Below are 22539 nucleotides of genomic sequence, written 5' to 3'. Positions count from 1 at the left end.
GGGGTGGGAAGGTAGCAGGCAGGATCTGTAACCCGGAGCAGGAGTTCAGGCTGGTGGAGGTGCCTGGTTCGGGGCCAGTGTCCACACAAGAACCAAGCTGGTTCTATGACCTTAGGCCAAGGTCAATGTGGGAGCCAGGCCAGGGGGCCTGCAACCCTGACCTCTCACCCTCATCATGGTCCACGTGTCCCTGGGTCACCATGTGTAGATGTTCTGCCAAACACCAGCTCCTACTGATTGCCTTCATTTTTTTGCCTAAAAACTATCTTTTTTTTTTTTTTAAAGGTTTATTTATTTAAGGGAGAGAGAGAGAGAACAAGTGGGGGGAGAGGCAGAGGAAGAGCAAGAGAGAGAATCTCACGCAGATGCCACAACTCAGCGTGGAGCCCAAAACAGGGCTCAAATTCACAACCCCGAGGATCACTACCTGAGCCGAAATCGATAGTCGGCCACTCAATCCTCTGGCCACCCAGGTGCCCCCAAAATTATCTTCCTTCTCATTGTTACCATTGAAAATACAGAAACGCCTGAAAAAGGAAGTAAAACCCTCCCAAGTCCCTTTTGATGTCCTATCTCCCAGTGGGCTCAGAGAGGTGCAGAATGCTGCCTAAGGTCACATAGCCCAGAAGCGGCTGGGTCAGGATTGGAACCCACAACCACCTGGTCTGGGAGGAAGGTGAGCAATGCTTGACAAATAGTGGCTCCGGGACTGGCAGTGCAGTCTTGGGGTAAACACTTCCCTTCTCTGTGCCGGTTTTCTCATCTGCAAACTGGGGATCACCACCAAGCAAGTTGTGTGTCCGTAACTTCAGCTGGGCACACGGGCACTAAAAGCAAGGCTGCATGTCTGGGTTCACAGTGCAGCTACGTGTGGCCATCTGACTGTTGTGGCCAAGGGGCACAAGAGAGTGATCTATCAGTTTCCAGACTGGGTCTCTAAGGGGTGGTGTGGGCCTCACTCTTCCCCCTTGCTCCTTGCCAATGGCTGGAAGGTGGACTGGATAGATGGAGTACCAGCAGCCATCTTGGGCCATGAGGTGACCTTGGACATAGGTATGGCACATACTAAAGCAAGAACACAGGAGGAGCTATTTTCCGACATTGTGTGGCACCAACTTTAGTTTCTGCATGAAATACATTAACTTGTGTCCAATAATTCAATATTATTTTGTATCTTGCTGCCATTTGCCAATGAACTAGATCATACAAATACATTTATCCTAAGACATCCTGTCATACCAAAATTCCAGTGGTACGTTTTTTCTCCTCAAGGGACTCATTTTTAAACTGCCCTCATCCTGAATATCCTGAAATCAAGGGTTCAGTGAGCTGATTTTCTGCAAACATTAAATTCAAATCTATTAAAATAAAGTCAAAGCCATTAAAACCAAAAAATGTGGACTTCCAAACTGATGGGAGTAAGGATCTTTGCAAATGCACTCCCAAAAAGCAAAGATAAAATTAGACAGAGTTCTCAAAAACAACTATTTCAGGATCCTTGAGATTGATCAAGGGTGGTCAACAAATTAAAAAGTACAGGGGCGCCTGGGTGGCTCAGTTGTTAAGCGTCTGTCTTCGGCTCTGGTCATGATCCCAGGGTCCTAGGATCGAGCCCCGCATCGGGCTCCCTGCTCAGCGGGAAACCCGCTTCTCCCTCTCCCACTCCCCTTGCTTGTGCTCCCTCTCTCACTGTCTCTCTGTCAAATAAATAAATAAAATCTTAAAAAAAAAAAGTATTTATTCAGGAAAATCAGGCTGGCAGGTAAGAGTGGTAAGAGGTTGTGGGGTCTTCTGCCTGAGGCCGCTCCAGCCAGGCTAGGACCTGAAAGTCCCTGCCTGATGGTGTGTATTTTCTTTGGAACTAAATAGCAGCATACTGGAAACAGGAGGGATTCTCAGGGTGGGGTGAACGGGGAAGGCCAAGGTTGGGATCCTGGTTGCAACAGACTGGTGAACTAGTCAGCAGTCGAAAGGCCCAGAGAATGACACAGCCCCAGCTGGCCCCACGTATCAGCAAGGGGCCAGAGAACTGCGTGCATACGCAAGGCTACGCACATGCTTGGGAGAGGTGGAGAGAGGCCCGTCCACCCACAGTTCCACGCAACCTGCCCAAGGGGAAGCCATGTGTGTGCACTGAGAAAACATAAGAGAGGGGTAGGAAGCCGAGGCAAGGCCAACTTACAAGGTGCCTAAGCACAGGGCTACTGGCGTGGAGCCTCAGTGAGTCAGGCATTGGAGCACAAAGCCCCAGCCATCGCAGGCTGACCTGGAAGTTAGGCCGGCCCAGGGGTGACTCCCAGAGGAAGGCAACCTCAAAACAAAACCCAAAACCTGAGCAGAGACAACAACAGCTCCAGGCTGTGGGGGAGGCAGACCCTACAGAGTTAGGGCAGCAATTTTTTTTTAATGTGTATCGACACATCCTTATGCATCTTAAATGAAATATATTTAAGAAATACACGTTTATCTTAGGACGCCTGGGTGGCTCAGTCAGTTAAGCATCTGTCTTCGGCTCCAGTCATGATCCCAGGGTCCTGGGATCTAGTCCTGCATTGGGCTCCTTGCTCAGCGGGGAGCCTGCTTCTCCTTCTCCCTCTGCCTGCCGCTACCCCCACTTGTGTGCTCTCTCTCACAAATAAATAAAACCTTAAAAAAATACACATATCTTGGAAGCTTTCCTATCAGTACATAGAGCTGGCTCATTTACAGCTGTACAAAGCACTGTAATGAAAACGACACGTGTTGCTGAATGTGTGTGTATTGCTGTTTCCCTGTGTAGGTATTTAACTTGCCTTTTATTTATTTTCTATTTAATCAAAGTTGGTTTTCCATTTTGTCCTTCCAGAATATTAGCTCTTGGGTTCTTTTATCCTTCTCCATTTCTGTAGATCAGCAATTCTTAAACAAAGAAAGCAAAGCCATCACCAACGAAACCCCCTAGCAGGGGAAGGGGGGGCATATTTAGAATTCAGAGTTGTAACAATCTATTATTTAAAATCGCCCTTTTTTTTGTGGTGTTTTTTTAAGATTTTTAATTTTTATTTATTTGCAAGAGAGAAACAGATAGTGACAGATAGTGAGAGAGAGAGCATAAGCGGGGAGGAGAGGGAGAAGCAGGCTCCCGCTGAGCAGGGAGTCCAAGGCAGGAATCGATCCCAGGACCCTGAGATCATGACCTGAGCTGAAGGCAGACACTTAATAGACTGAACCACCCAGGTGCGTGCACTGGGTGTTCATTTTAAACCAAAACCAAAACCAAAACCAAAACCAAAACCAAACCAAACCAAACCAAACCAAACCAAACAAAACAAAACATGCAAGGCACGCCAAGAAACAAGCGTGACCGACCCCGAGGAAGAAAGTAGTCAATAGACCCTTTCTCTGAGAGGGTCCAGATGTTGAACGTCAAAGCAGCTGCTAAAAATATGTTGGAAGAACTACAGGGAAGAGCATTTGGAGAACTAAAAACAAGTCATGAAGAGAAAATCTTAATGAAGAGACACGAATTAGAGAACTCAATGTACATTCTGGACTTGGAAGCTCTCTTTGATCATCTGGGCTCCCCCAGTGCCCTGGGCTCCCTGGGCCACGACACTGACCTGTGTGTGGCACCTGCCCGTTTCTGTGACTGTCTCCCCGACCCTGCCTCGACTGCAGGCAGGGAAGGGACCGAGCTGCTTGCTCCCCTCATGGCAGCAGCACCCAGCCGGAGTTGGAGATCAGAGGCTGTGGGGACCGGGCAAGTCCTTACCCTGTCCCTAGGCCTTGGTGTCCTCCCCTGTGAAATGGACCCCGTGGGATGTGGTGACAGGAGGAGGATGGGGCCTCCAAGGCACTGGCGACCCCGCAAGGAGCCTGGAATGAGTCCATCAGAAGGCAAGGCCGTGAGTTTTGTTGTCTGTTTAATTTATTACTGTTTGACATCCAGTGACACTGACATACCCCACCGGGCCTGCGGACCCCGGCCCTGGTGAGTCTGACCTGTCCCACAAAATACAGTACGAGGGGTGGGCGGCTACACACGTGCATCCACGGCTGAAACGACAGTGACTCCCAACTGCGGCCGCAACAGTACTGCCGGGAAAGGAAAGACAGCCGGGTGTCGCGTGTTCCCCGAGTTACACTTCTTGTTCTCAACAGTTAATGCTGTTACAAACGCTACTGATGCCAGGACAGGGCCAGACACAAACAGTCCTACATCTTCTGTGTCGTATAAATATGGAAGATTTTCGTTTATACGTTTACCCCAGTCTGAAACTACAGCTCCTGCTACCCGTTACTGCTAAGGGCTACGCCGCCTCGCCTCTGGAACCAGGGGCCCGGGGTCGAGACTCTGGAATGTTGGGACTCAGTCTTCCTCGCTGCCACTTCCTGAGCGGTCCTGGAGGGGGACAGGAGAGAGCATGATCAGCCCCGCCGTCAAGGGCCCCCCACTGGGGCCTACCCAGGTGCTAAGTCTGTTCGTTGGCTGCCTTTGCTAGGTGTGAGCGGGCAGCGGAGGGCACTGTGAGGCTGAAGGGGCAGCAGCCCTTGGCTTCACCCCTGGTGTCGTGGCCAAATCCCAATGTCGTCTTTCTCCCGAGGACTGGCCCCTGCGACTACACGGACTCTTCCTTGGATCTGGGAGACCCACTGGGCCCTCTCTGCTTCCTCCCACCATGGCGTTCCTGTCCTGTGCCCCTGACCTGCGGCTTCAAAACCACTGTGGTCATTCCTGACTACATAGGATGTTTCGCACAAACATTTTAAACAGCTTGGCAAGGGCCACAGAACACTCTGCCGCATCCAGACTGGGCCGAGGGGGAGCTTTACAGCCACCTGTCCGTGGCCAGGACATCATTCATGTCCTCATCAGGTTAGCATGTCTACGGACAGGGTTGTTCGGAGCTACCAGACTCTGCTATTACTGCAAACGGCTGCATGAGAGAAACAGCAGCCGTGTCATGGTGCTCGATGAGCTCTGCCGGGAGCCAGGCCCCAGGAACGCCATGTGGCCTCCCTGATTTCTCGAAGTGGAAACTGAGGCTCAGAAGTGAAGCGGGCTGCCCAGCTTCCACAGCAGGGAAGGGCCGGGCACCCCAGGCCCCAGCCAGAGGGCAAAGTGAGTCTGTACCACCCCCATGCCCACAAAGCTGCCCACCGGGGGCCTGACGCTCCTGCAGCCCCCGCTCCGGGGGAGAGGCAACACCCGGACCCCGCTCGCGGCACCATTCACGGGATCTGTTCCGCACCGTTTTTGTAATTTCAGATCGTGGGACTGTGGTTTCTGTTTTTATCCACCACATTGTTTGGAAATCGTCCTACACAGGCCAGAACACAGCCTCGAGCAGAGGCCAGGGTGAAGCACGTGTGTCACACAGGGCGAAGGCACCGTGAAAGCCTCAGCTCCCGAGGGGGCTGGGTCTGCTCAGGGAAGACAGCTAGGGACTGTCCGGGGGCATCTTCCATCCCAGCGCCTCCTGAGCCCCCCACCTTCACACAGACCCAGTCCCACTGGCCTCAGCAGGGCGGCCCTGGCGTTCTGGAGGGGCAACTCTGCCCGCTGGCCTCAGAGCACCGGCTCCACTAGCGTCACACAGACTCGGTCTGGAGTTACGCACCATGTACAACCCCGAGCCTCGGTTTCCCCATCTGTGGAGTGGGGTGTTAGAGCACTGACCCTCCCAAGGCCGTGACCGAAGGTTCCAAGACCTTGCATGGGGACAGAGCTCCAAAGACACAAGTGCCACCAGCTACGTGCTCCTGCCCACACCGGGGCCCCAGGGGCTCACCTCCTCCTGCTCCTCTTCACTGTCGTCATCGCTCACCACTGGCTTGGCCCGCGAGCCGCGGCTCGGCCGCCGCCGGCCCCCCTTCAGTCGATCCTGTGCCTTCTCCTTCCGGCCCAGCTTGATCTTCACTTTGACTGAGCGGGCTGGGGTGGGGACCAGAAACGGGGGCAATAAGAAAGACATGAGCTAGGAGAGCACGGCAAGCGAAATCAGGGGCGGCTGCAGCTGCCTGGCTGTGATGCTGGTCTGCCCAACCGCCCGACACTGGGACTCACACTCAGACTCAGAGCCTTCCTCCTCGCCCTCCTCCTCTTCCTCGCTCTCCTCGCCCTCACTGTCATCTTCTTTCTCTATTTTCTGCCGCACGCTGGTGAAAACCGACTGCAGAACAATGGAGTCTTCGTAGATCTGAAAGGAGACACGTGGGGTTTGAGTGGGCTGGGGCCTGATGGGAGCCATGGGCCTTGCCCTCTGGCCAGGCCAGCCTGTGCGGGCAGAGGGCCCTCAGTAACCCTTTCCCAATCGGGGCCTGAGAGAACATAAGACGTGGAGAAGAGTGTGGATGTGTTAGCTCAGGAACGACTACAAGTTCTTCCCTCCCTCTGAAGAATCCCAGCGCACATATGCTTTTAAAGGCTCTGAGAAGCTCTGCAGTAATGCTGGAAATGCATGTCCCTTGTTTAAGGCAGCATTTCCCCCAAATGTAGGACTGTAAAATCTCTTTTCCATGAGGCATCTATCCTAAGCACACTCAGGAAAAGTTTGTTAAATTGAGGTTGTGCGTGTATATTAATTTCACTGCAGGAAAGGACACATCCACACAGTTCCTTTCGAGAAAGTCCCTAGTGAATTAAAAGTAAAATTCCAACATATACACTGGATTGCTCACAGGGTCATCCTGGCTGGATCAGACTGAGTTTATTTCCTCTAATCTGCTTATTGTTCTCTCTGCTTCTTTTAGTAAGGAATACATTGCTTTTATGATTGACAAAATATTCCATGTGGTTGGGAATTCTTACTCAACTGACTGAGCCACCCAGGCGCCCCTTAATCAGTCAACTGAAAACAGAGCAAGGGCATGCTGAACTGGGGCCCTCCATATCAGATGCCTCCTCACCAGGGAGCCCTCCAGGTTGAAGGTCTGAGCGTTCTGGCACAGCAGCATGACGTCCTTCTCCAGGTCATTGAGGCTGCGGTACTTGTGGTTGCGGATGCGCTCCTGTGGGTGGTGGGAGAAGCAGCTTTACCTTGGGAATTTGCCTTATGCCTGGGGACCCTGGGGCCGGGTGTCCCTCTGCCGAACAAGGTCACGGCCCAGTCTTCCGGGCACCTCTGTATGGACTCGGAAGCCCAGGCCCGTTGAACACGGAGCTGCACTGCTGAAGCCTAAGTCATGGGTAACCTTGACGAAGCCCCGAATGCTGGCTGCCCGCCAACACACCCTTAGGACCCTCTCCCACAAACTGCGCTGCTGGGGCTCTTGAGGCCATGAGGAACCCCAAGAGCCTGTGACTGGTCAGAGAGCCCAGACTCTGCCCAGTCTGCTCCATGGTCATCTGTCCCATAGACCCCAGTAATGCCCAGATGGGGAAGGCACTGGGTCAGATTCCCCCAACACTGATGTGCGCACACCCTTGTGGAGAACCCCCACTTCCCACATCCTATGCCAGAGTTACCTTTATCTTCTTGAAGTCCACAGGCTTGCGGATGAGCTCGTAGTACTCGGGCAGCTCCTTGCGGGAGGGCAGCTGGATGAACACCTCGCTGAGCTGACGTCCACTACTACTGCAAGGCGGGACACGGGGGTGTCACTCCCAGGCCCTGCCGCCGGGGAGCCCCTGCCTGGCCACCACCCATGGTTTGAGCAATGAGAAACTCAAAGCGCTCAGGAGTGATCTCCCATACATGTACTGTCTTGTGAGTTCTGGAACATTCGTGAGAGGGGCCAGGGATGCATTTGAATCCAGGCTCTGTCCTCACCCAATCCCCCTAGACCCTGGAGGGAACATCACCAAATGCCGCGCAGCAAAGCCTCAGTACTGGAAAGAGGCAGAATCACAATCGTATTCATGCACGATGCAAGAATCAGTTCGCTTACGTCGGGAACAGTAAGTGTCAGTTCTGAGAGAGAGACCAGTTTCTGCAAGTTTGCAAACGTGTCTCTCACAAGCAGCACTTACGAGCCGTGAACTTCAGAGAATTTGGCAAAAACCTGTGGAGCAGAGATGCCCCCTGGAAAGACCTGAGCAAGTTTCTGGTCCTTGCCATTGGGAAAGCACTGGTTTTCCACAAGGGAGCAGAGGAAAGACACACTGTGAGTGGCCCTGAGACGTGGCAGGGTCCCAAGTGCTGTCTCCTGGGTCTCCCTATCGGAGGAGCCATGCACTTGGTCACGAGGCTGTGCCACACTCAGGCCTGGCTCTGTCTGGGGACAGGAGCTCAGAGGGGACATCACTCCTGGGGTGGCATGAGGAGGGAGTGAGCAGGCACTCCAAGGACTGGCACGTGGGAGCAGATAACTCTTTATGAGCGCAGCTTCTCTTTCTTTTCCCTCAGCTTGGAGACAGGGACCCTGCCCTGGGGGGCCTGGGGAGCCAGTGACCTGGTCAAGGCTCTGTTCCAGGCTTGCCTACAGGTGGCTTGCCCTCCCTTATCTGTGACCAGCTGGACCCAACACGGGGCAGAATGTGGCTGAAAATGAAACCCGGAAGGAAGGGGGAGGTTGGCACTCACTGAGCGTGGGCACCCTCAAGTCGCAGTGGGGTGAAAGATTGGAAGGCAGAGGCCCGAGGCAGGCTGTGTCTGGGCACGGCTTACTGGGAACATGTGTGCTAAGTGTCCAGCCCAGAACAAGGACTGAATGGTGACGGTCGTCCAAAACAAGGTGCAGAGACCAGATACCAGCTCCTGTCTGCCCGGCCCGTGGCCCAGGAGACCCCAGCTGCGGGAGGAGGGCCAGGGGCACAGAAACCCCAAAGGAGGCAAGATTTCTGGGATCCCAGCCAGGAGCAGCCTTGGGGAGGCGGTCCTGGCAAAGCTCCTCCTTTATGTAATCGTGACACTGGGCGCATCCGGCAGTAAAACATGAAATACCCCCCTGGAGGAGTAGGTTTCCCTTCTCTGTGGGAACAGACTGGTGGGTGGCTTGGCCACAGACAACTGGAGCTTGGTTACGAAACTCCGAAAACGAGAACCGGTATCAGAAGGCACTGGTCGATCTGCCTGGGAGAGGCAGACTGGAGGTGCAACCCACCACTCAGCCACCTGCACGCATCCTGCTGTCCCCCCTAACCTTCTCAGAGCTCCTCTCTCATCCTCACAGCACTATCCTTATACTTTTGACCACGATGCACAGCGAGAGCCACAGCTCTGATCCAGGACACACACCTGCAGCCATAAAGTAACAGAAGTTTCCCCGCACAGGGTCTCCCTTGCTAAGGGATGAACTCTGATGCTTCCTCCACTATTTCGCTTTTTAGAAAGGCCAGCTGACCCACTACACATTCCGTTGCTCACTAATGGGTGTGGAATGTGTGCCGCGCAGGGCGCTAAGGCTGGGCTCTCTAGGCCACCTCCCCCGCCCCCCGTGCTCATCTGTGGCCTCCGTGAAGGTGACTGGGCCTCGGGATGTGCGTCGCCCTGGAGGGAGCTCATGAAGTAGGAGTCTAGTGCTCGAACACAGTGGAAAGTTTTGTAATAAAACCCTCTCACCTCCATCGGGCTAAGAAATTGGTGGAGACAAGAAAGAACAGGGAGCAATGGGGCCCCTCTTACAAACCTTTAGAATATGGGTGTCATTGAGGAATGAAGGCCCATGTGCAATGAGCTCAGAGTATGGATGGCCTGGAACTGAGTGCGCGTGATGGAGGGACAGAGCCCCAGGAAGATGGGCGACTTTTAAAGGCATCCTCTCCCAGACGGCAAATGTACTGCCACAAAATTTTAGTTGCCAAAGTGCTGAGATGTCATTTTTAATCCTTAGAAGTCCTCAAGAGACTCCCACCCCGCCACCAGGCGCTGCTGCGGCAGGCTTGTGGCCAAGAGCCTTCCAGGCTCGCTCGCCAGTCCTCCTCCCCTCTGCGTTAGAGGCGGACAAATTACAGCTGCGTACCCCACTCGAATGAAACCCAAAGTCCTTCGGGTGGCAGCCTGGCCCTCAGCACTGACTTCAGCACCCCTCTCTCCCAACAGAACCATCAAAGCCACTGCTCCCGGGGAAGCCCAACTGCGGCCCTCACGTCACCTCAGAGCAAATGCCCACCCCCCTGAGGTTCTGTGGCTCCCCCACCCCCTTACAGATTGTAAGAAAAAAGAATGACCGAGATGTAAGATCTTTAGTGCTCAGCTCCCCGAGGTGTGCCAGGCTCCTGAGAGCCTGCCTGACCTCTGGGACCTGGGTGGGCCTGGCCTCTTCTTGAACTTGATGTTACAGGGTCCTGTGTGGTCAGCTCCCAGGTCCGGCCGCCTCCCTCATGGCTGAGATCTGTCCCTGTGGCCACACACAGCAGCAGCTCACGCAGCCCAGGAGCTGCCTCGTGCCCTGTGGTGGGCACCTGCCACACGGTCCACTCGTCCACCTGCTGCGGACTGGCACCTGGGCTGTGCCAGTTCAGGGTATCTGGAAGCACGTGGCTTTCAGACACTCATGTCCAAGGGTCCGGCCTGCACATCTTCTGGGAATACACCGGGAGGTGGAAGGCTGGAGGGCAGGGCAGGGGCGCTCAGCTCCAGCAGACACCAAGCCCCCGCTCACTCTTCCAGCGGTGGACGTGTTGTTCTCACCCTGTCAGCCACACTCGCTGTCACCCCTGGTCGATGTGGCTGTTCTCCACACTGGGTGTGAACTGCTATCTCCGCGTGCTTTTAATTCATAATTCCGTGATAAGCAGTGAAGCCGGGTGCCGTTTCATAGGTGGAATGGTCCCCCGATGACCTCTTTCCGGCAATATCTGTCCATGTCGTTGTCCTCCTTCAGATGGTCCTCTGTTGGACATGTTTATTGCAAAACCCCTTTCCAGTCTGTAGCGTGTCTTCTTATTCTCTTGGTGTCTTTTGATGAATGGATCTTAGTTTTACTCAAATTCCAATTTACCAATACTTTCCTTTCTACTTGGTCTTTTTTTTTTTTTTTTTTTAATTTATTTGACAGATAGCACAAGCAGGGGGAGCAGGCAGAAGGAGAGGGAGAAAAGCAGGCTCAATGACCAGAGAGCCTGATGCAGGGCTTGATCCCTGGACTTGATCATGACCTGAGCCGAAAACAGATGCTTAATGACTGAGCCACTCAGGTGTCCCTCTACTTGGTATCTCTCCAGTCCTGTCACGGAGGTACTGCATTTTGTTTAGAAATTTTGACAATTCAACCTCTTTACATTATTAGATATGAAGCCAGTCACCCAGATCAGTGTCATTTCTCCCAACCAATTCCTATGTGTCTATGTCCTCACTGAACCAAAACACAAGCCGTGAGGGTAGAGGCCTTGCCTGTTTTATTTCCTGCTCTATCTTTGGAACCTAGAACAAAGCCTGGTACAAAGCAGGTGCTCAACAAACATTTGCTGAATGAAGGAAGAAACAGCTCAGGGTGAAAATCTCAGGGTCACGGAGCAGGGTTCAAACTTGGGTGTCACAAAGGTCATCTCCGAACAAGGGTTCCTCACTGCCCTCAACAACGCACAGTCATTTATGTACCACCCCGTTCCAGAAAGGATTGGCAGCAACTACCAGGAACCCCCCGGCCCTGAGACTTGCTCTGAAGAAGCTTCTGCAGGCAGAGCGGGCTGGGAGTAAAGGCACTTGGGAAAATCCTGAGGCTGTGAGGACCAGACCTATGACCTCCATTCAGACATAAGCCTGGGCTCTCACCTGGTTTGGCAATAAGGGCAACAGCAGCCACTGCCACCACTGTGCATGACATTAGGAATGACGATGACACTATTCTCATGCCTCCAGACACCAGCTCCCAGTGCAGGGGTTTCCTTCTACCTCGTTCACTGCCCTGTCCCCGTTACAACAAGATATGAGACACAGTCAGGGCCCAGAGCGGTCAAGGCCCCTTGTCCGAAGTCCCCAGTTCCTCCCCAGTCTAGGCCAGTGGGCACTTCTTGCTGAATGAGGTTTACGGCAACAAGTCTAACTCTCTAACTGTTGGGGCAGGGCCTTGTCTACTTTTACACACCCTTCTTGGATCCTGAAGAGCCCTGATAAGGACCTTTATTATTCAGCCTGCCCAAATGGTGTCTGCCTCCCCATGGACATGGGCCCTCCCCTAGGCCAACTCAGAGTCCTGGTGGCGCTGCCCAACACTGGAGTCCCAACCTCTCCCCCAAGACTTGGGTGGGACCAAGTGCTGTACCTCACCCTGAGACCCTCATCTGGTCTTAGTGATGGGTCCAGGCAAAGGCCTGGGACACAAGCTAGGCAGTCAGAGCCCTCCCTGTGACTTTCTATCAGGAGTTGAGGAAGCAGAGATTGCTTTCCCCTTGGGGTGTGAAGACTTCAGGATGGAGGGAGCCAAGAGCTGTGGCAGCCACGGGTCACTGTACGTGGTAAGGGGAGAGGTGGTGGACAGCCCTGGGTCCTAAAAGCTAGTCTTCGCTAACTTCTCTACGGCCTCCCAGCCAAAGGAATCCCTAGACACGAAGGTCTCAGAACTAGCTTCCTGACACGCAGAGCCTAAAAATCCAAATGTCCCTTTAATGTGTCCTTAAAACAAAATTACAACATGTGGAGGAAGAACAAAGAGAAATCAGAATAGACCAAGAGCCCCCTGAATGGGACAGAACCACGAACTCTCTGCATCGAAGAGGTCATCAATCCATATCCCTTTCCAACAGATGGAGGAACCAGAGAGGCAATGAGAGCTGGTGGCAGGCAAAGCTTGAGCACAGGTCGCCCCCCATGACGGAGTCAGGGATCTTTCCCACCTATTCCCATATGCTGCTCTAAATCAAGGGTCAGCAAACTTTCTCTGCAAACCACTGGTGTAAATCTTTCAGGCTTTGCGGGCTATCCCATCTCTGTCACGACTACTCAACTCTGCCCTTGTTGCACAAGAGTGGCCACAGACAAGACGCAGGAAAATGAGCTTTGGCTGGGTTCCCACAAAACAACTTCTATGAACAATGAAATGTGAATTTCCTATAATTTCACGTCATGGAATATTATTACTCTTTTGATTTTTCTAAACTCCTCTAAAAAAACCACTCTGAATTCACAGGTTGATACATACACAGCTGGTGGGCCAGATTTTTTTTTTTTTCCTGGTTTGCTAACCACTGGTGGGAATCCTAAAAACAACAGAGAGAATGTCTGTCCATATCAGGGATGGCAATATACTACCTGGCGTCCTCACTTCCTCATCCTCTGACCAGTGCAGACATTGCAAGTAGATCAGAGCACTCTCTCTTTGCCGTCAGGCAGACACAAGCAATCAAGTGAAGACGGTGCCTGAGACAGACCCTGCTAGTGAAGTATGGAGGCGGTCCTGAACTGCCAGGAAGGGCTCCCCCTCTGTCCCTCAGCCCGGCTCTCCTTAGAGTCCAGTTCAGTCCATCTTCCCACGACATCGCTCGGTGGTAATCTTCAAGCCCTGGACCATGTTCTCTTTTGACCCTTGATCAGCAAACTGAGCCTGCAAGGTCCTGGATACGAGTAGCTCAGCAGTTTCAAAACTGATTTAGCCGCAGACCATCCGAAGCAGAATCTCAGGTTTTCCATCAACAAAATTTGAAAGTGAAATAACGAAACCCACTCATTTACTTCATTAGTATACAATTACTTTCTAGGTTCATTTTTTTGACACGTTACAAAATCAAGGATAACTTGAGCATTAGACAAGTGAGAAATCTGATCCACTTAGTTACAAATCTTTATGAAGCGCCTCCACCTGCCGAGCCGAGGCCAATCTCAGGCGGACGTACGGCTGCGCAGTACAGAAACAATTCTGACTCCCGTACAAGGGAAAGGAAAGGGTGTTCACCAGTGAACCCGCTGAGAACACTGCTCTGTAGGCTGCTGGCCCTGTGCTCTCAGCACCCTTCCTGTAGAGAGGGGTGGGGAAGCTTTATTTCAGGGTGCGTGTGCCGAGGCCAAGACTGGCTGTAGGTTATGATGCTGGTTAAGTGTCTAATGAGCCAAGGACACATCTGAGGGGGCACGTGTTTCTTAACACAGTTTAACACTGCAATCGTAATGCCATTTTAAAGAAACCCCAATGCTGGGCAAAAGCTTTTTATCTTGGCGAAGTCCCAACAGTTCATTTTTGCTTTTCTTTCCCTTGCCTTTGGGATAACTGAACTCTACCTCTGAAACAAATGATACACTATATGTTAATTAAAAAGAAAGAAAGAAAGAGAAAGAGAGAGAAAAAGAAAGGAAGAAAGAGAAAAAGAAACAAAGAAAAAGAGGGAGAGAGAGGGAGAGAGAGAGGGAGGGAGGGAGAAACAAGTAATGCGAGTTGGGAGAGCATTTGGATTTAACATTTTCATTTTGGAGGCGAGACCTGAACTTTGAAAAAAGATGTCTGACCCGGGAAAGCTGCAGAAAGCTGGATCGTAATCCCGGCAGGCTCCTAGCTGCCGGCACCTACTCTGCGGGCTCGTGCAGCCTCCCCAAGCAGGCCGTGAACGCAGAAGGGCCGGCCTTGCAACACGCTCTGCGGCGCTGGCGGTGGGTGATGAGGACCAAGAGCAGGAAGCCAGGACCTGTCCATGGCACCATAAAGAACATTTCCCAGGCTGAGAGAGAGGGTGAAAATGAGAGGCAAAGCCAGCCCAGCTCCCCTGGAGCTGAGGCCAGAGGTGAGTTGAGCTGTTAATGTGAGTGCCGGAGGGGCGGGGGAGGCGCGGAGTGGCGACACCACCTTCTGCAGGGCTGGGTGACCCGGGCCTTGAGGTGCGTGCTTCCTGGCTGGAATGAGTCGGTATTTGCGGCCCACTGGTACTACCGGGAGTCCCTAGAGTGCTGAGCAGCTCCACGGAGCGAAGGCTCCGAAGCCCCTTCTGAAACGGAAGAGGCCGCTGGATGCCCACGCTGGAACCCGGGGTGCTGAGGGCCCTCCAGTCCCACTGGAGCTGACAGGCCCACCTCCATACCTTTCTTCCCTCCTAACTTTCAAGCTTAGTTAACTTACATTTTTAATTAGTTTCACCTTAGAACCATAACCTTTTAATTCTTTTACCTGTCTTTTAGCTTTACTTTAAAATCTACCTATTCTTTTGTGATTTCTCATTTACTTGACCTTGAACCTTTTGATTCATCCTCTCGTTTTTTTTTCTCCCTTTTCCAACGATTTTGAATTTTCCTTTCGTACTTCTTGTGTTACCCGTTATCTTCTGTTTTCACAACCATTTCTTTACTGTTTTCCCTTAGTACAAAAGGAGCACACACTTGCCGAACGCACGAGTGCTTTAGAAGAATCTCGCACGGGACTCTGAGGGAGGCAGAGGGTGTGACTTGTTCACCCAAAGCTACTTATTTCTGGGGCCCAGTGTCTGTACCCGTCCTGTTTTGAGCTTATACGTAACTCTAGTTTTCAGCCCTGTCTGCTTTGGTGAGCTGCTTCTCTACTGTGACGATCAACCACCGGCAGGGAGTGAAGCCTGGGGGCGGAACTGGCAGGATGACCAACAGGGCAGGTGCAACTTTGTCCAGCAACTTCTCTGGCAGCCTTGGAACCTCAGCACGACTCGACTAGGCTGCCGGAGCTAATCCTCCTGTGCCTTAGAGCCCCACTGGGCCCTCAGCCGGGCCTGCACCTACCCCAGGCTGGCCTGAACCTTGACGATGGGGATCAGCACTTTTCTCAAGACATCCCACCTCGGCGTTTCCCAGGACAGGCTCCGGGCTGGGTGCCAAGCAGAAAGTGCTGACCCCAGCCCTGGACCCACAGGCAGAGGGCTAGCTTCTCCTCCTGGAGTGTACCCACTCTGAGCTTGGGCTCCAGAGGAAAGGCCGTATGGCCTTCAAAGGCTGATGCTGGAGAACCCTGAGGGCTCTCTGCCCCCTCATGAAAGGGCTCCCAGGGCTGCCCATCCTCTACTCCTTCCTCTAAAGGGGACCGTCGTGAGGGGATGGAGCCACCCTACAGTTACCTTTCCTGGGGAACACTTCAGCCAGACAACCTTCCCTGGTTGCTACATTGCCTGTTTTTCTCACAAATCATCGTACAAGTCTTTCAACTCCCAACAGCCATCTGCTCTTTGATTCTAAACAGGGAGGTGCAGGGCTCCTGCAAGGGCAAAGGGAAAGTGGTGGCCGGAGCCCTTCGTCATCTACAATGCATCCAGGGCTGGTCTCTAGGCCACATGCGTGGCCCACGAAATCTCACTTTTGGGGTCTCTATAATCCCATTTGGGGGATTCTATTTCTATGCTGAGGACCTGGAAACTGAGGCAGGGAGATGGATGTTGAACCCAGATCTCCGTGACACTCAAGCTGTCCAGCCCTTTTAAAGTGGCTGCCTCCTGGCAGAGAGCAGGGGGAAGGGGACCCAGGGGGTCTGTTCAGTGGGGCTCAGCCATGGGAGGCTTAGCCTCGGCAGCCTGTACACAGATGTCACCATCTTTCTGAGCCATCGAGAGTAACATGCGAGAATTTCCTAAGAACAAGTGTTCTCTTCTGTCACGCCAGTACGATTGAGTTCAGAAAACCTGGCGCTGACCCTCCACTACCCAGCATGTGGTCTTTACAGCAGCCATGATTCTGCCCTATAGCTGGTCAGGGCTGAGCTCAGAAGCCCAGGGGGGAGCACAGGGCTTATGGAGGGTCCTCTGGAGCCTGCCTGCTTAAATGGCTCCTCCCAGCAGACACAATTCTCTAAAACCTTCCCCAAAGCTCCGAGGTATGTGATCCAGAGCACACACCCACGGACTAGCATTTGCAGACAGTGCCTTGGCTACCTGCTGCTGGCTCCCTCTGAAGGATTATGGGATGAAGACACCAGCTGGCAGCACACACAGCCCCATGACAAGGTCCCAACCTGACCGGGAATCTGTGCTTAACTTATTTCCATGTTTACATTTTAAAGCAAAAATCTCTAGGGGCGCCTGGGTGGCACAGCGGTTAAGCGTCTGCCTTTGGCTCAGGGCGTGATCCCAGCGTTGTGGGATCGAGCCCCACATCAGGCTCCTCTGCTATGGGCCTGCTTCTTCCTCTCCCACTCCCCCTGCTTGTGTTCCCTCTCTCACTAGCTGTCTCTATCTCTGTCAAATAAATAAATAAAATCTTTTTAAAAAATAAATAAATAAAGCAAAAATCTCTACCTCCCAACTTACTTTCTTAATTCTGGTTCCAATTCTAGCTGTTAAGCACAGGGCTCCTTGATGCAGCTTGAGACTTCCAAGCACCAAGGAGAAGGAGCCCTGTGAAGTCCTGCATGTGGGCTCAGTCCATTATATCCCCTTGCCTAGTTGGCTTCCTCTGCACACAGGATGCCCACACCATTGGCCTCAAGGCCTGTGCATATGCTGTGCCTTTTGCCCATGACATTTTCTTCTTCTTCCTCTGGCGGGGCCCTGCTTCTCCTCAGGCTCTGCTTATGTGGCACATCTCTTCCGCGGGGGCAGCGTGCCCTTGGGAGGGAGGGGCGTGGCAGTCCTGAACCTGAACAGGTATGAAGGGAGCAAAAGCTTCTAGATCAAGACGTTACCTGTACGTGGACAAGGATGTAAGTACAAAGGAAGTATCAAATGTGGTTGCACTGATATTGAAATACAACTGGGGGAGATCTTGAAGTACTTAATCAAAAGCAACATCTGGAGCGAAGCCCAGCGACAGAAGGGTGGCCCTACTCAACAACACAGCAGCAGAGACACAGCTGAAGCACTCCCCTAGAGTCACTACATGGAGATGCAACCCCAGCTCCCATGGGCACTGGGAGTGAAATCAGCAGCACCCGGCCCTCTTGCTCAGCAAGGCAGACTCAGGAATATCGAATCCAAACACTGACAACGTCCTGTAATCACTTACTGCCATCTAGGAGCCACCAAGCTGTCACAATTCGTTTGCTCCTCAGCTTCCATGTTTAACTCAAGCATAGAATTTAGCTAATTAAAACATTCTGGAAAGTAAAAAGAAATTTTTAAAAATATGAATGCTTCATTTTCTCTTCTGGAAATGAGCTATAAAGGAAGCCTGAGACAAGAAAGTTTGTGACAAGCTACTTCCAAATTTATTCCACTTCGGTTCTCTTTGGTGTGGCATGGTGTCTGGTCCCTCAGAACTTTCCAGGTACCTAACGGATATGCCGTAAGAATTTAACCTGGTCCAAAGAGAGGCCTGGCCTTTGCCCTGGGCTCCTGGGAGGTGATCTCATAGCCCTTGAAATGGCCTGCCTTCTGGTCTGCCTGTGTTTAACTGGGGGCCTTTGGCCCAGAGAGCCTAAGACTGTGATTTAAGGCAGGGGTGACGGGTCATGTGGCATCAGCTCAACCCACAGAGGAGCTAGAGACCGAGGCCAGACATGTGAGTGGTTAGTCATGTCTCTGTGAACAAGTTCCAATAAAAACTCCAGACATCGAGGCTTCCTTGGTTCAGCAGTGTTCTGTGAGTCTTGTCTCCTGCTGCTGCCAGGGAAGTCAGCACTGTCAGTGACTCCCTGCGACAAGGATGCTGGAAGCGCCACACACAGAACTCTCCAGCATGCTGCCCCTGATGCCAGGCTTTGTCACAAACCCTAACTGTGAGTTGAACAGCTTTCAAAGAGCCCTTCTGGAGAATTAGCAGCCTGAGCGGGGTTTGGGATCCCTGAACTCTGCACTTGGTGTCAAGGGTGAGGGTAGTCTCACTTTTCTCACCCAGTCTCACAACTGGGTGAACCATACTGTTGTTTTCCCTGTGGTTTCAAATTCAGGATATTAGGGAATGTCAAAAATATCCATTAAATATCCATTAAAAAAGGTCAGCCTTTTACCCAAACGTCATCTTTGAAAGTATTTGCTGTGAGGTAACTTTTCAAGCAGGCAAACAGGATTATTTTCCCAAGTCTGTACGTGTCCTGCTTGATCTTTTCCTATGGGACCACCAGCAACGCACAAGTGGCTGGACCCACTCCATCGCAAACCAAGTGTTTCTCAATGTCAGCATGTGGGAGGCTTCCTTTAATGACCATACATACAAGTTCCACTTGTAACATCTCTACGTTTCTTTCCACTCCCAGTCCTGTGATGCCACCCATTCCGGGAAGACGCGGGGTTAAATGTCAAGCACGCATCAAACCCTCCTCAGGGGTGTCCTGCCACTCGGGGGTGTCCTGCCACTCGGGTCTCACCTCAGCTAGGAGAGCAGCCCTGTGACTCCAGAGTTGGGGCCTTCCCCAAACTGGATCTCAGCCTCCCACACGGAAGCGGTCTCCATAAGGGGTCACGGAGCCCTTAGAGCCGGTTTTAGTTTCGCGCCTGATTCATCAGCCCATCTTGCACGTGCTGGAAGAGCAATGGTTTGCAGCAGCCGGGGGAGTTGGTTCCTCTTTTCTCACATGGTCCGTGGCTAAGGCTGATGCTCAGGGGGCTTTTGCAGTAAGTCACAAGACGACTTAAAAAATGGACACTTTTTCTTTAAAGTTTGAAGATATCCAAGGCCTTATCAACAAGTTTAGGGTGCTGTTTCCAAGTGTCTTGTTTTTTCGTCTTTCTTTAAACCTAGGTGTAACATAATACAGGAAAGCACGCACACCGAATGTTTATCCTGATGAACTTTTTTGTTTTTTTTTTTAAAAATTTTTAATTTTATTTATTTATTTGAAAGAGAGACAGCAGGAGCAGGGGGAGGAGCAGAGGGAGAGGGAGAAGCAGACTCTTCTGCCAAATAGGGAGCCCGACATGGAGCTCAATCCCAGGACCCTGAGATCATGACCTGAGCGGAAGGCAGACGTTTAACCGACTGAGCCACCCAGGCGCCCTGAACATTTTCATGTCTGGAGGTAACCACAGTTCTACATCCATCACCATGATCAGCTGTTCAACTTCCTACAACTGGAAGCATCCAGTAGGTACTTGTTAGTATCTGGCTTCTTTCACTCCATAAAACGACTATAAGATTCTCCTAGGGAGTGGCAGAATGTCTGTTCTGGTGGTTGGTAGAATTCTGCTTTTGCATTAGGCTACCACTGATACCTTTTCCTATGGATGGACCCTGGGCAGTTTCGTTTGGGGCAGTTACGATCAAGGCTGCCATGCATGTGCTTGTACCTGTCTTTCGGTGGACACGAGCGCTCAGCAATCTCTGGTTTACAACCAGGATCGGAGTTTCTGGGTCAGAAGGTTTAGTGCCAAAGCGCGGTGTGCTCCCATAAGCAGAACGTGAAGTCCATGTCCTTGGCAACACCTAAGGGAGTTTCAGCCATTCTGGTGGGTTTGTGGAAGCATCTCTAGTTTTATCGTGCATTACCTTGATGTTATGATGTTGACGCCAGTGATCCTGAGCACCTTTTCACATGCTGATTGGTCACTGGGATATCTCCTGTTCATGACTTTTGCCCATTTTAAAATCTCAGTAGGTGCAAGTACTCACTGGCTTCATGAGGGTGTCCTTGGGTGTACAGATGTTCTTTAGTGACATCACTTTATGAGTCTTTTATGGTTAGTGATGCTTATGTCCTGTTCACGCCTACATCAAGGCCATGAAGATTTTTATTGATCCTTTCTTCTAGAACTTTGTTTTACCTTTCACATTTATGTCTCCATTTCAAATTAACACATGTATAAGGTTCTGGGTAAGGTCAAAGGTGATCTCCATTTGGATATCCAAAAGATCAGCATGACTTTTGAAAAAGTTCATCCTTGCCCCTTAACCTTCAAAGGTCTTCTTCATTTTGATAATTTTAAGACTCCCTCGCAAAAAGATCATTGAGAAGAAAACACTGGGATCTACCACTTTCATTGGATTTTTGCATATTCTGTATTTCAAATAATTGTGACTCTTCCACTTTTTTCTTTGTGGAATTTGCCTCAAAGGTGAAGTTTGCATATCAGCTCAGTATTTTCTTCTCCAATACAAATGACACATTTTTAGGGTGGGCGGTTAAGCTGAAATAAACCTTTCTCACTTAGTCATTTGTTTCTCTTCTAATAATAAAAGATTCTTTTTTTAAGGGCAATTCGTATCCTTTATTTGGGTACTACAATCACTACCCCCCCAAATTTCACACTTGCTAAGAGCCTCTCTAAATGATGCATTGAGAGCTTACGCCTCGACACTTTTCCCTCCTATAGATTATGATTTACCCTTACCTTGCTTAAAGACTAATTGCCACATTACTCTAAAATCAAGCTGGACAACTGTCCTGTTATTGGGACAGCCATACTGGCCAGTATGTACCAGAAAGCAGACTGAGGCACTGGGGAGCAGTACAAGCCAAGCCCTGAGCAAGGTGCAGGCCTCAAGCCCGAGCTGGCAGACTGTGCACATGCTCCCGTGAAGGGCCTGGGAAACCGTTACTTTCTTATTTAAATGGTACTTGTGGTCCACAAACGGATCTGCTGCAGTCTCCTATTTTGTGTGTCTACAAGGGCAGGGACCCCAAAACCCAGAGTGGAGCCTGGCCAGTCTTTGTGACACGTGGCCCACCCATGATGGCCCAGGGTGAGAACCGGGCTGGCACGTCATCCAAGCGTGGGGAGAGGGTGGAAACTCTAGAGAAGGAAAGCTGCTTGGGCTCGGCTCTAGCCACATGCGTCCTCTCCCCATAGTCCACCAGCTGTGCGATTGGTGCCAATCACAGCATGGGTCCCTCCCTTCCCAACTCGCCCATTGCCAGCCTCCTGAGGCCCCTACGCCAGCTCCTACTTCTGCTGGAGCACTCGGCCCCAGACCGCCATTCCTCAGGGCTTCCCCTCAAACGTCACTGTCCCTGAAAACAGTCCCCGCATCTCCACCTCCCCATGACGTTTTTTCTTCCCTCTCATCACAGCTGACAGCGTGCTTGCCTCTTGCAGAACGTGAGTTCCACGAGGGGAGGCAAACCGAGACACAGACAGGCCCCCAATGTTTGTGCGCTGACTGCCCCAACAACTGGCTCCTAGGCACATGGAAGGCCGGGTGAGGCACCTTCGGGGACCCCCACGCCCACCCGCTGCGCTCCCTGGCTTACCTGTCCTTGTACTTGATCACAGCGTCCACGATCTTCTTCATCTTCTTGGTGAGGTTGGGAGGGTTTGGGGAGAGCTTCTCGGCGGGTGGCCGCCCACGCTTCTTCTGCTTCTTGCTCTCGTCGTCCTTGTCGCGGCTGCGGGTGCTGGTGGTCGGGGTGGAGGAGCCGGCGTCACTGTCCCGCTTGCGCTTCCGAGACGATTTCTTCTGCCGGACCTCCTCTTCGATCTCCTCCAGCGTGCCCTCCTCGATGGCCTTCAGGGTCAATAGTGGTAAAATAGGACAGCCAGCACCGAGGTCGACAAGCAAAGGCCGCGGCGCAAACCCGCAGGCCCTGGCTGGGTGGGACACGCATGGGTTCCAAGAGGCCACGACAGGCCAGCTCTGCCTCCCCAGGGCGCTCCCGACCCACGCCTGGCCTGAACAAATCAACAGGGGCATTTCTTCACCAATTAAAGAGGCATATCTCCACTGACGGGAGGAGCCCGAAGACTTGGACCCTGGAATCCCTCCACCCGGAGGTGACACTATTAATACTTCCGCTCTAGTGGTAATACTAGACAGTAATACTATTAATACTTCTGCTCTAGATCCTCAGCATTTTTCTTAAAATTTGTGGCAAAACATACATAACACAAAACTGACCACCTGACCATTTTTAAGTGTGCACCTTGGTGGC

At 51.9% G+C, this 22539-nt stretch overlaps 1 protein-coding gene across 10 annotated transcripts in view; it reads right to left on the bottom strand.

Annotated features, from left to right (window-relative positions):
• Window positions 1-3885: 3885 nt before the first annotated feature.
• Window positions 3886-22539, bottom strand: part of SMARCA4 (SWI/SNF related, matrix associated, actin dependent regulator of chromatin, subfamily a, member 4) — an 87648-nt gene continuing 68994 nt past the window's right edge. For 6 of the 10 annotated variants that reach the window (XM_034657791.1, XM_034657788.1, XM_034657787.1 and 3 more), the window contains 6 exons: window positions 21862-22124; window positions 7448-7556; window positions 6889-6990; window positions 6047-6179; window positions 5772-5914; window positions 3886-4381 (listed from right to left, as the gene is read on the bottom strand). In XM_034657791.1, the coding sequence (XP_034513682.1) occupies window positions 4349-4381; window positions 5772-5914; window positions 6047-6179; window positions 6889-6990; window positions 7448-7556; window positions 21862-22124 (783 nt within the window). In that variant the 3' untranslated portion in view covers window positions 3886-4348. The remainder of the gene's footprint in view (window positions 4382-5771; window positions 5915-6046; window positions 6180-6888; window positions 6991-7447; window positions 7557-21861; window positions 22125-22539) is intronic. The other 4 variants (XM_011227629.3, XM_002921357.4, XM_002921358.4 and 1 more) reach the window with 4 other exon arrangements.

Source organism: Ailuropoda melanoleuca, chromosome 4 (genome assembly GCF_002007445.2).
Source record: "Ailuropoda melanoleuca isolate Jingjing chromosome 4, ASM200744v2, whole genome shotgun sequence".
NCBI lineage: Eukaryota > Metazoa > Chordata > Mammalia > Carnivora > Ursidae > Ailuropoda > Ailuropoda melanoleuca.
Note: the sequence above shows the minus strand (reverse complement) of the source record. Positions and strands in the feature narration are given on the sequence as shown.